General features: G+C 38.1%; 1 protein-coding gene across 1 annotated transcript; it reads left to right on the forward strand.

Moving 5' to 3' along the window:
* Positions 1-7,769: 7,769 nt before the first annotated feature.
* LOC109407313 (protein timeless) lies at positions 7,770-10,212 on the forward strand (the record flags this gene model as incomplete). Its single annotated transcript, XM_062844043.1, has 8 exons — positions 7,770-7,838; positions 7,935-8,155; positions 8,311-8,509; positions 8,578-9,003; positions 9,069-9,249; positions 9,309-9,509; positions 9,576-9,714; positions 10,111-10,212. Coding segments are annotated over 8 exons (1,503 nt in total), but the record flags the coding sequence as incomplete, so codon positions are not given.
* Between the last annotated feature and the right edge of the window lie 2,332 nt (positions 10,213-12,544).

The raw sequence follows: 12,544 nt of genomic DNA on the forward strand, positions 1-12,544 counted from the left end.
AGCTTTTGTTAATAAGATCCAATGCAGCTCGGGAAGATATTGAAAAGTATCATCAGTTTGATTTAACGTTTATTAAGGCAAAAAGCTAATTGACCCATTCTACCGGGACGTTACAACGTTTTGACGCCTTTTTAGTCAGGTTTTCCACTATAACTCGTAAATTGAACCGTAAACCCTCAAATATTATTGCATATTCGGATTCCTTGTAAAATTTCCAATAAATATGATCTGTTGAACAGTTAGTTTTCGTCGGAAAAGTATGTTAAAAATGGGAATGCGAAGCGCGACGTTACGACGTTGTAACGTCACGCTACAAATTCCCATTTTCAACATACTTTTGCAGTGAAAACTAACTGTTCAACAGAACAAACTTACAAGGAATCCGAATATGCAAAAATATTTGAGGGTTTACGGTCCAAGTTACGAGTTTTAGTGAAAAATCTGACCAAAAAGGCGTCAGAACGTTGTAACGTTACGGTAGAATGTGTCTATTGAGACCATAGCAAATCGAAAATGCTCCATAGGAAATAAAAAAGCGCTCCATAAAAAATGAACATATGTTCCAATAAAATGTGAAATGTTACCCATAAATAACACTAGTTAACAAAATAAAACGAAAGTTGTGAACTTCTATCAATAATCAAAGTTTTTGATGCATAATTATGTGCTGATATCAAGATCGTACTACAAACATTTTTAACCTTCCATGACTCGCGCGGTTGGCCACCTCCGTCAGCACTACGCTAAGCCAGATTTTTTCAACGTGTTGTACAAAGTACAACAACGCGATCGCTCGAGGGTTAAGTAGATCAGTTTTTTTTCCTGAAAATCGAGGTCTACAGCTTTTATAAATATAGAATTTACTAAAATATAAATATCTTGCGTTGCGGTAAACCAATTTTCAATCTTTTTGCATAAATATCTACCTCAACGTACATTTGAAATATTAGATGTTAGCCAGTTAAAGTAAAAATTTCAGTTCAATCGGAACAATTATACGGAAAAAGAGATGTATGAAAGGAGCAACTTTGCTTACAAATAGAACAAAAATCGAATTTAAAAGAGACAGCCTTGTATGGAAAGTCAAAAAAAAAAATCCGCTCTACTGTATTTTTTTCCTTCACTTTTTCGAGCTCAGGGCATGATTCTACACTCAAAATGATCACCAGATTACTTGGTTCAAAAATGCTGTAAGCTAGTGCAATTGAAAAAACGTTCCATACTTTATAGAAAATGTACCGGTAAAACATAAAATTTTCTCATTTAAAGGGAAAGTTTTCTGCAATGAAATACTAAAATGCTCCATAATGAAATTCACATGCTCTTTAATAAAATGTAAATCTTGCACTGCCTCTTGCCGATCTTGCAACGCCTCTGAAACACGCTCAAATTTTTCTAAAGCTTCCTGAAATACTTCCAGAATCTCCCTAAAATCCCCCCGGATCCCATGAAATGCACCTGAGACACTAAAAACCCTCAAAAAGGCCTACATAGTAACGCCTCTGAAACTTGCCAAAAAGCCCTTGAAGCTTCGTGAAATGCCTTTGAAATTCCCCTAAAACCCTTTGAATCCCACGTAACGCAAATGATACCCTTCGAAGCCCGCACGTAATGTTGAAACTTCCTTAAAAACCCTCTGAAACCCTTAATTTTTTTATGCAATTCAGTATTATAATTTCTATTTTATACTACTCATTTCAGTATCATAATGACTTACTTTTCCGTACCGGTTCATTATGCAACTGAAATGAGTAGCATAATGAAAAATAGTTGCATAATGTTCATTATGCAACTCATTTGAGTTGCATTATGAGCATTATGCAACTCAAATGAGTTGTATAATGAAAAAATCATTGCATAAGATTTTGTATGGAACTCGTTGCAAAACTCGATTTTTCAGCACTCTTCGTATTTACGAAATGTACGACTCGTGCTGAAAAAATCAACTTTTTGCAACTCGTTACATAAATAACTATTTTGCAATCTTCAAATCCATTTAGATATTGCGGTATTTGCACCCATTTAGACTCGGCCGTAATTCATTATCACAGTCGAATTTTGCACACGACTTCGCAACGGCCAACGTATACAAGTTTGCTTGAGTTAATAACAGGGCCGTCTCCTACACAACCGTTAAGCGAAATAAGTTTGATTAGTGTGAAATGTAGCCTGGAAATGATTATTCAGTATACTTTCAAATTATCACATTAGTCGAAACATTGATGAAAAACCCAATCATAAACTGAATCCATTTAGGTAAAAAATCTATTTAGGCAGTCCCGACTCATTACCTGATTGGAGATTTGGATATACAATAAGTTTTGTGGATATTGCTCTTCCAAATCTCTACGTCAAATCTTGTACTCTTTGCACCTTAGAAGGATTGTGTGCAGTTACACTCCTGACTACTTTTTACCGATTTGTGTATACATGTGAACTGGATTGTTTATTTAGTCCAAACAGATCTTCAATTGCCATGTGACGGCCGCCCATACTCCAGCCCGTGACGGTCTTGTTTATATTCTGAAACAAGTCCGCTGGGCCTTCTACCCATTTGTACAGAAACAAAGGAAGCCGATCCATCATTGCATATCCTTTTCGTGGCGAATCAGCACAATTGTGCTGTTGAGCGATAACATTTTTGCGTATTTTTCATCTGTTTAGTCTTCGTTTTATGTGATGCAAATTATTTCAACATTTCAGTCATAACTTATACTTGTATGTGTGCAAACAAACTTTTGTTTACGTTGCCTCTGTGTTTTATCACAACAAGTTAAACAAAAAGTGATTAAAAACCGTAAAACATGAAATAGTCTTATCTGTCGCATATTTTTATTTCCATTTTATTGAGGTAGTCAAAGCTAGAAATCGAAAGACAAAGAGTAGTTCTTTCAAATGAGGAAACATAATTGTGTTTTTCTTGGGAAATCTTAAAGTTCTGGAGAGCCAAAGTTGAGCCATTTATATGGAGATTTCACTTTTTTTGCGCTCCGTCATGAAAGGGATATGATCAAATACGTCACGTTCAAAATTTCTGCCCTACAATTGAAGATGTTGACATTGCATATTGCGGGCACTGGCACAGTACCGCGCATAATTATTGACAGTTACAAGGAACCTCCGCATATCGTTCCGATCCATGCTTTCCATACGCTTCATTAGCCTTCACGTACTCGACCCCGACAACTCATTTTTATAATGCTGGCATTTCGTCAATTTTAATTCAATTTTTTTGAAGTCGCCTCCAATCGATCATATATTGGTACAAACTTATTATACTCAAGTGGCTAAGCAATATCCGGAACCATTCCGCAGATATTCCGTTGGGCTGGGGTCAGGTGGGTTGCCAAAATGGTTAAAAGTGTGTTGTCCATCGTTAATCATCGATTTTTGCCAGATTTGATTAAGATGACCTATCCGGATCACCATGACAGGTTCCGCGGGGGCACTTCTTGTTTTTACCTATACATGCCGTGCGACATATCAATCTTCATAATTTCGAATGAATAAGCCATAAACGATAGACTGAAGCCTGTTTCAACTAATATTGCCACCCCGGAACATCTGACACATATTCGACGGGGGCGTCATCGGGAATATTTCTGGTTTGCAACCAAAACATGCCGTGCGATGTTTCAATCTTCATGATTTTGAGAAAATGGGTCAGAAAAGATAGACTGAAGTATGTATCAACTGATATAGTAACCCCGAAACAACTGGAACAGAATCCGGGGGAACCCCTCAATCGCAATAGCATTAGCATTAGCATTAGCATTTAGCAAGTCACACAAATTCGTAGGTGGTACAGCCCTGGATCGCTGTTATGAGGGTTGCATCTTTCCTGTCCGTTATCAAAGCACAAAGATTTGGGACTAATCTCTGACTCTTAGACAAGATTGACGCAATCCTCCAACGGTCGAGTGCTGTCCTGGCCACGTCCTTGCGACAGCTGAGGGATGGAGAAGGAAGATTAGTTGAACACCTATGAAAGTACATAGAGACCTCTACATTCTTTCAGGCCTAGGCGTCACGGGAATTTGGATGTTAGTGGAAGGGTAAAGTTCAAAGGAAACGTTTGGTCAACGTTCAGGTGCACGCAATATTTTTGGTTGATGCCTGGTTACTTTCCTAATTCCTTGTTGGGTGTTCGATTCCAAATCTGAAATAAAAAGTAAAATTATAGATTTTTAAATGGTGATAGGCTCACAACAGTAACATAATTACAAATTACCGGAATCCTCCTGAAAGAGATGGTTTGTTAACATTGAAAAACATAACATGTAAAAGAAAAAAAAAAAAAGTAAGGCAAATTGTGATCTAGTCTAGTCTAGTCTACACATACACAGCCAAAAAAAAAAAAGTAGAGCAAATTGTGATCTTGGATTTTTTCTGCATTTAAATTAACAAAGCTAAGAAAATACAAGATCAAAATTTGTTATGGTAGATCTTACGCCGTAACGCACCATTATAAGGTGATCTACCCACGTTACGGGAGGGGGAACCCCTCAATCGCAATAACACACGAATTAATCACTTTTAGCCATTTTGCAAAAAAGACCCCTCCTCCATCCCCTAACCTTACTTCATGAGTCCACTATGATTTTTTTCAAAACTGAAGGTGCTGATAACGCGAAGGTCGTGATTTCGATCCTCTCTGGAGCCACCAAAAAATATGGTGGCTTTGAAACAGTTTCGGCATAAAATCTGAACGTGAAAATATATAGAAAATAAAAGCTTGATTATCTTCAAATTTACTACTAGATTTCTTATATTAGATTCCTCTTATCTTTTGTCACTTTTCGCATACATGTTAGAAAATGGGACTTCCAAACTAATTAGCGATGGGATTTTCTCGCAACAGGCAGTACCTTTTCATCCTAGCTTATCCTTTTCGCCTGGAAATATAGTTTCATAGTTTATTGCCTTTCCTAGGTTGTATAGACACAACCTTCAGACTGATGAATCATAGCTACAAATAAATTATCGTAAACTACACCAGTATGATTCGGAATATCTCCGGAATAGTTTTGGACACTACAAGGCCTCTTGAGTGTAATACACATGCACCAATTTATGATCGGTAAAACTTGCATAAGTTTTGCGGGTTTTGTCGGCTTTTTTCCTCTTTTTTCGGATTTTTTTTTTGATATTTCGGCTTAGGAAAACTAGTGTCGCCCCTTCCCCCCTACCAGGACTAAAACCCCAATTTACGCCCCCCATTTAACATGTGATACTCATGTATTATGTAAATTTTAAGTTGTTTCTCAAAATTATACAAATTAGAAGTAGGGTAGGCAATCAAAATTTGAACCAAATTGCGGCTTTCTGAAGCAGTGCAAATTTTAAGTGATTTTTTCTCCCACATGGAAATAATTTACTACGGCAAAATCGTATGTGCATGACAGCCACGGGTATAAGCTTTCTGTTAAATGGTAAAAAGTTTGTATTTGCACCGAATTTCATTGAAATATTTGATTTTTCATCAACAATGATTTCAATCTTAATTTGAACCATCGTAATCATAATTTGAACCAATTTTAATCTTAATTTGAACTACTGGCGGCAGCAGCTCAAGCAACTCACAAAACAGCCAATTCCATGCTAAACAATGAAAAATCACATGAATCTGCTAATTCTCATACCTATTTTTCATTAGGCAGTGGAATCTCAACTCAGAATGTTCGAAATTCTTTAGGAATTTGGAAACTAAATTTGGATTTTTTCATCCACCAAGAGTAAACAAAGCAACCACTAGCGCAATCTACAGGCCAACACCAGAAGCTCACCCCCGTTTACTAGTTCAAATTTAGATTATAAATGGTTCAACTTAAGATAACATTCTCCAAGTAAGAATCACTTAAATTTGATAATTTTATGACAAATAATGCGGAATATTATTCGGTTGGTCGATTCTACGATAAATAAGCTTTCATTTGACGTGTTCACATGTTGCGTGTGATACAATGCATGAGCTGTACGAGTGCACCGAAAATGTGCTTTCTCTTGGGGGAAATGGGTGAAATCACAGTGATTTTTCAATTGCCTGTTTTCCATGACAAAAACGCTTTTTTCAATGCTTTTAAAGTCCATGTTATCAGGTTATATTGCGGAAAGCTTTTTAACATCTTTTTCGGGACAATATTTGCCTGAAAAGTACGTCGTTTTTGGCTGGATTTGAGGGGGCACATAAAAAAATATTTATCAAAATTTCGGGTTTTGCTCAAAATTCTTTAACAAATCCGATGAGTTTTTAATATTTTTCAAATTAAATGCTTTATTATTTTTATCCCCCCCCTCGACCAGTCAAAGAGTGGTGGGACAAAAAGTGAAATAAATATTTGTAACGGCCTAACTTTCATCACCACATCAAAGTACAAGTAAAATAAAAACAAGTTTCCGAAGACACTAACTCAAAAAATGCACTCCCAACGTGCTAGAGGTTTTTACTTGCTAGATTTCACATGTGGCTTAGTGTACAGTGGTTCCCAAGCTGGTGTCGCGGGCTATGCTAATTTCGCAAGGCCTGAAAGTCCGAGACGAAGGTCTGAAAGCGGTTTGGATTTTATGTCTCAAGGAGCACTAATTTAAATAAAGTGGTGTTGTAAAGCTCAGAGGTTTCCAATCTGGGGTCACGGGTCATGTCAATTTCTCAAGAATCTGGAGTGCCATGAGAAAGTAAAAATGGTCGTCTCAAAAAGCATTTATTACAATAAAGTGGTATTACAAAGCTCAGTGGTTCTCAAGCTGGGATCACAGACCATGCGGATTTCGCAAGAACCGAAACTCTGAGGCGAAGGTGTGAATGTGTTCAAGAATCTACGTTTCAAGTAGTACTTAGGCTGATACAAATTATATTTTGACTTTTTGCCCCCCCCCCTTCAAATTTTATGACTGGATTTTGCATTTTGAGGGGGAAGACAAAACAATATTTATCAAAATATCGGGTTTTGCTAAAAATTCTTTAACAAATCCGATGAGTTTTTATTATTTTTCAGATTAAATGCTTTATTATTTTTATCCCCCCCCCCTCGACCAGCCAAAGAGTGGTGGGACAAAAAGTGAAATAAATATTTGTAACGGCCTTATTACAATATAAGGGTGCTGTAAACCTCAGGTCTCAGGGGTTTCCAATCTGGGGTCACGAGCCATGCAAATTTCTCAAGAACCTAAAGTACGATGAGAGAGTGAAAATTGATTTTTCAGATTATGTAATCAGTGGCTCCTAATCTGAGATCACGGTCCATGCTAATTTCTCAAAAGCGAAAGTCTTAAGTTGAGGACTCTTAACTCTCTGGTGGATTAAATCAGGTTTTTACAGTCAAGACTGAGAAGTAAATGTTATATTTGAACTTTCTCATCTCAAACACGAAACTGCAGCAGTTTACGCAGAATTGCATCAAAGAGTACTCTCGAAGTTTAATCGAAAGAAACAGTAAAATACCGTGCATCCTTCAGATGCTAATCTTTGGATACAACTAATTAGTAGCCAAATTAAAATCATGCTTCCAGTTGCAAGTTAATTTGACTGCAATTTAACTTTTTAGTGCTAACGGGCAGCAACAAATTAACGGGAACCAATTAGCAAACTAAATAAGGAAAATCCGTCCGACTAGCTGGAGCCCCAATTACGTGTGGAATGCTATGTAATTCTCGAAATAAACTCAGCTCCATCCATTCCATGTAAATCAATTACCATGGGTGCACTCATCACTCATTTGCCTTGCATTGAAACTTTTTTTCCCTTCATTCGTTTATCACATCATTTGTAGGTTGTTACAGCCATCCGAGAATTCCTACAGGCAGTCGACACTTACAAGAAAAGCTCGCACTTGACTCGGGTAGGTGGTATTAATAGGTTCTCCGGGGTGATGTGTTAATGAAGTCCCTTCTGTTTGCTCCTTCTATCATAAAATCTGCCCGTGACCGTGGCCCAGGAGGACAAGGACAAGCTGAAACTTTTGCAGCTGCAGATTTGTGCAACGGAGGACTTGCGGTGTTTGTTCGTGCTTTTGCTGCGATGTTACAATCCGAGCGTGCAGAGCCGGCAGTATTTGCAGGATTTGATTGTAACCAACCACATTTTGCTCCTGCTTTTGGATGGTGTGCAGGGAATTGCGGCTGCGAGTAATGGAGATATGTTGGTTCACATCAAACAGTACGTAGGAGTATATCTAGATTACAGTCAACTTTTCGCAGTTCGATGTAGAGGGAATTGTAGGAGAATCTCGGACTGCGCAGAGTTGTCTGTGCTCTGGTTGATTGGATTTCAGGGAACAGCTGGGATTGATAGCCTTTGTTAATCGTTTCTAGGTTTGCGACCGTTGAGATTATGCATCAGTATGGACTATTGCTGGAGGACTTTCGTGATAATGGGGCATTTGTGAATGATTGCATCTTCACAATGATGCACCATGTTGGTGGAGATTTAGGACAGATTAATGTACTTTTTCAACCGAACATTTTGAAGACATATTCGCAAATATGGGAAACGGAGTATGAAATTTGTGATGTAAGTATACAGACAGCCGTCTGAAGTTTGTTGAGCTTATCGTAACTTATGATTGCGTTGCATTTCAGGATTGGTCCGATCTCATCGAGTATGTAATCCATAAGTTTATCAACACTCCACAACCAAGCCCACTGGCAAGCACGTTACCTGAGATAAGTACACAACTTTTGTCTGGCATCAATCCATGGACTCAGGAAGAAAAGGACTCACTGCAGTGGTATTACGTACAGTGCAAGCAAAGCTCATGCTTAGTGGCAGATATATTGAACCTATTCCAAGAGAGCGGAAATCAACAAAAGACGCGTGTTTCTATTATCGAACAACTTTGGGAGCAGGATATTATTTCTTTGACGCAGTATGACGACCTGATGAAGGTGGAAAATCCCGGCTACGAACGTAATGTACAAACTCCTGCATTTTCTGTGGCGTCCTGTAATTCCGGGAAACGTGATGATGAAAATAAAACCCCTTCCACAGCAGTTGATGATATACAGGTATACAGAAATGATAACGTGTTTGTTTGTTTGATGGCATGATTATTTCTTCGAAATGATTTCAGGTTCTACGTGACCGCTTGCTGAAGGAAAACAAAAGCAACATGATTGTTTGGCTTCAAAAAAGTTTACTTAACTGTTGCTTCGTCAAACTTAATGCACTCAGTGGTAACCTTTACATTACAACCAGCCTGGACGAGCAGGACAGTGTCGTCGTTATGGAGTCGGTTTCATATCACTGCATCAGTTAGTAAATGCTTTTCAAACGATTTCAACTATTCTTAACCATCAAATACATTTTATAGCAAAAAAGCAGTCTATACCAGTGGTCCCCTGGAATCAGGAGCAATTTTCCATTTTATCCTACCAACCGTTTGTGCTGTTGCTGCATAAACTCGGATTCCACCTGCCAGCAGACGCAAAGAAGATGTTTGTTCGCATTCCTGAGTTTTGGACTGCAGATATTTTGTACAGCATCGCTCTCAAGTTGGGCCCTGTGGAGCAGTGTAAATATATTACAGTGAAATTTGAGATGCTCAATTTATTGATATCATGCTTTTGTTTTGACACAGCCATCATCAAGTTTGATCTAAATTGCCTCCAGAAGGTATTGTCAATGGAGAAAGAGGTGAAAGTGGATCCTGGATCGGATAACAGTTTGGATAGCTACACTTTTCTAGCAAGGTCAAACAAGCAAATTCCTGTCAACAGGTTAATTGTCTTTCTTATTTATAATTTGATTAACTTTTTTTTATATCTTGTTTTTGGGGTAATTAACTGCTTAGTTATGTCGCCTGTGTATTGTCTCAAAATTATAAGTTTCGATATAATCAACATTGGTTGTCTTCCGTTTAAAGTTTTTGTCTGCGTCTCACGAGCATGTGGTTGTGTTACCCTAATTCAAATTATGATGGTTTAAAAGGCAATTCTGATATTTACCGTACTTTATGATGTCAAATTCGATATAAACTTTTAAGAACTTTTGTAGGTAATGTTTTTTAGCCATATGGGTTAATTAAACTAGAACCAACTTTTTAAACCATCATTTAATGGCTTCATCAATCTTTTGCTCTGAATATGCTAAATTTCAATGTTTCCTCTTCGCAGCTTTACTTCTGATTCTAATACCGGCTGGTTGCATGTAGTCATGAGGAACAAAAATGTCGATACGTAAGTATTAAACATGTAATTTTTAGCAATGTAAACTCCACTAGGGTAAAGTCGGGTAGGATGCCATTTTTGAAACTTTCATCGTTTTCAATGACAAAAAGCCTCATTTGCTAGACATTCAAAATCTGCGCTGCCATGACTCTTTTGAACAGGTGTGTTGCTTGAAAGAATCCCTGGAGGATATTTTGGAAGAACTCCATTGGATAACTGACACTGAGGAAGATTACAAGTGGTAGTCGAAATACGCGTATCTGTCAAAGGATAAGCAAAAGAGGGCGGAATTTAATGGTACAATAACTGATTACACTCATTCGAAGAATTCCTGATAGAACCTCTGAAGAAACTGATGGAGGAATTCCTGAAGGAATCTCTGGAAAATTTTGAGGCAACTTCTTGTAGAAATTTTAAATGAAATTTCTGGAGAAATCCCTACACAAAGCTCGGAAGGAAATCCCTGGTGAAATCCCTGAAGGAATCCTCCTAAGAATAAGCCGTTAAACAATCGTTGGATGAAACCCTTGAGGTATTCTCGGGGGAATTTCTGAAGGAGTCCCTTGACAAAATTTTGGAATAATCTCTGAAGAACTTTATAGAGGAACACCACCAAAACCTCCCTGGAAAAACTCCTAGAGGAATCGCTGAAGGAGTTCTTGAAAAAATCATTTAATAACTTGTTGAAGGATTTATTGGAGGAAAAAAGAGAATTTCAGTATGTATTCCTGAAAGAATCGCAGGACAAATTTCTGAAGCAGTTTCTTTGCAGGAGCTGCAGCTGGTGTTCTTAAAGGAATTCACTGATGGAATCCTAAACAAATCCGTGGATGAACTCCTAAATAATTTCTTGGAGATAATTGTGAAAAAATCCCTGGATGACTTCTTAAACAATTTCCTGACTACTATTTGCATTCCTCTAAAATTATTTGTAAGAATTCCAATACAAATCATTGCAATTGGAAGAATTCTTCTAGAAATCCTTGAAAAAATTCAAAAATATTTTAAGGTACTCTTGGAGAAATTCTTGGGTGTATCCCTCGAAAATAAGATGGAAGGATTTCTAAAATTTCTGAAGGAATCCCTGAATGAATTTTTAAACAGATTCCGAGGTGGAATTTCTGAAGCAATCACCATAGGCATTCCTGAAGCAATCACAAGGGGCATTCCTGGAGCAATCACTGTAAGAGTTCCTGAAGGAATCCCTGGATGAATTACTGGAGGCATTTCTGGAGGAACCCCTAGAAGAATTTTGGGATGATTCCCTGAAGAAATCTTTTGAGAAATTCATGAAAAAATTCATAGAGAAAATTCTGGATGGATCCCTGGAGTAGTTTCCTCCTCCTTAGAGGAATTCTTGAAAAAATCTCTGGAGGGTATTCTGAAAAATTATCTGGGAGAACTTCTGGACAAACTCTTGGCGAATTTCTAGAGGAATTTTTGGAGGAAACCCTGGAGGAATTCCTGGAGAAATCCCTGGAGGGGTTCTTAGAGGAATCCCTGGAGGAATTCTTGAAGGAATACCTCGAGAAGCTCCTGGGTGAATCCCTGTCGACATTCCTGGAGCAATTCCTAGAAGAATTTCTGGAGGAATCCATAGATGAATTTCTGGAGGAATTCCTAAAGGAATTCTGTGAGGTATCTTGGAGAATTTTCTGAAGAAATTATTTTAGACATTCTTGGAGGAATTCCTAGATGAACTTCTGGAGGAATTCATGGAAGATACCTTGGAGGATTCTCTAGAGAAGTCCCTGGAGAAATTTATGGAGAAATCCCCGGAGGCATTCTTGAAGGAATCCATATCTCTGGAATAACCCCTGGAGAAATTCTTAGGCGAATTCCTGGAGGAATCTCTGAAGCATGAATCTCTGAAGGAATTCCTGGAGGAATGTCTGGAGGAATTCTCGAAGGAATGCATAGCAACTACTGGAAGAATGCCTGGAGGAAATTATGAAGGAATGCCTGGAGGAATTTCTAGTGGAATCCCAAGAGGAGACCTTGGAGGAATCCCCGGCGAAATCCGTGGCGGAATCCCTTGAGGAGAAATTTCTGAAAAAATATCCTGGAGGAATTCCTAGACAAATTTCTGAAAGAATTTCTGCAGGATTCCCTGGAGGATTTTTGGAGAATTTCCTTAAAGAATTCCAGGAGGGATTCCTGTGGAAATTTCCGGAGGGATTCCTGGAGAAACTCCTGGAGGAGTCCCAGGAGAAATTGCGAAATGAAATCCTGTAGGAATGCCTAAAGAAATTCCTGGAGGAATGTCAAGAAGGAATTTCCGAAGAAACTCTGGGAAGAATCTAGGACAATTCTTGGAGGAGTCTCTGGAGGGATTTCTAGAGAAATCACAGGAAGAATTCCTGACGAATTCCTAGGAGGA

This window comes from Aedes albopictus, unplaced genomic scaffold (assembly GCF_035046485.1).
Source record: "Aedes albopictus strain Foshan unplaced genomic scaffold, AalbF5 HiC_scaffold_780, whole genome shotgun sequence".
NCBI lineage: Eukaryota > Metazoa > Arthropoda > Insecta > Diptera > Culicidae > Aedes > Aedes albopictus.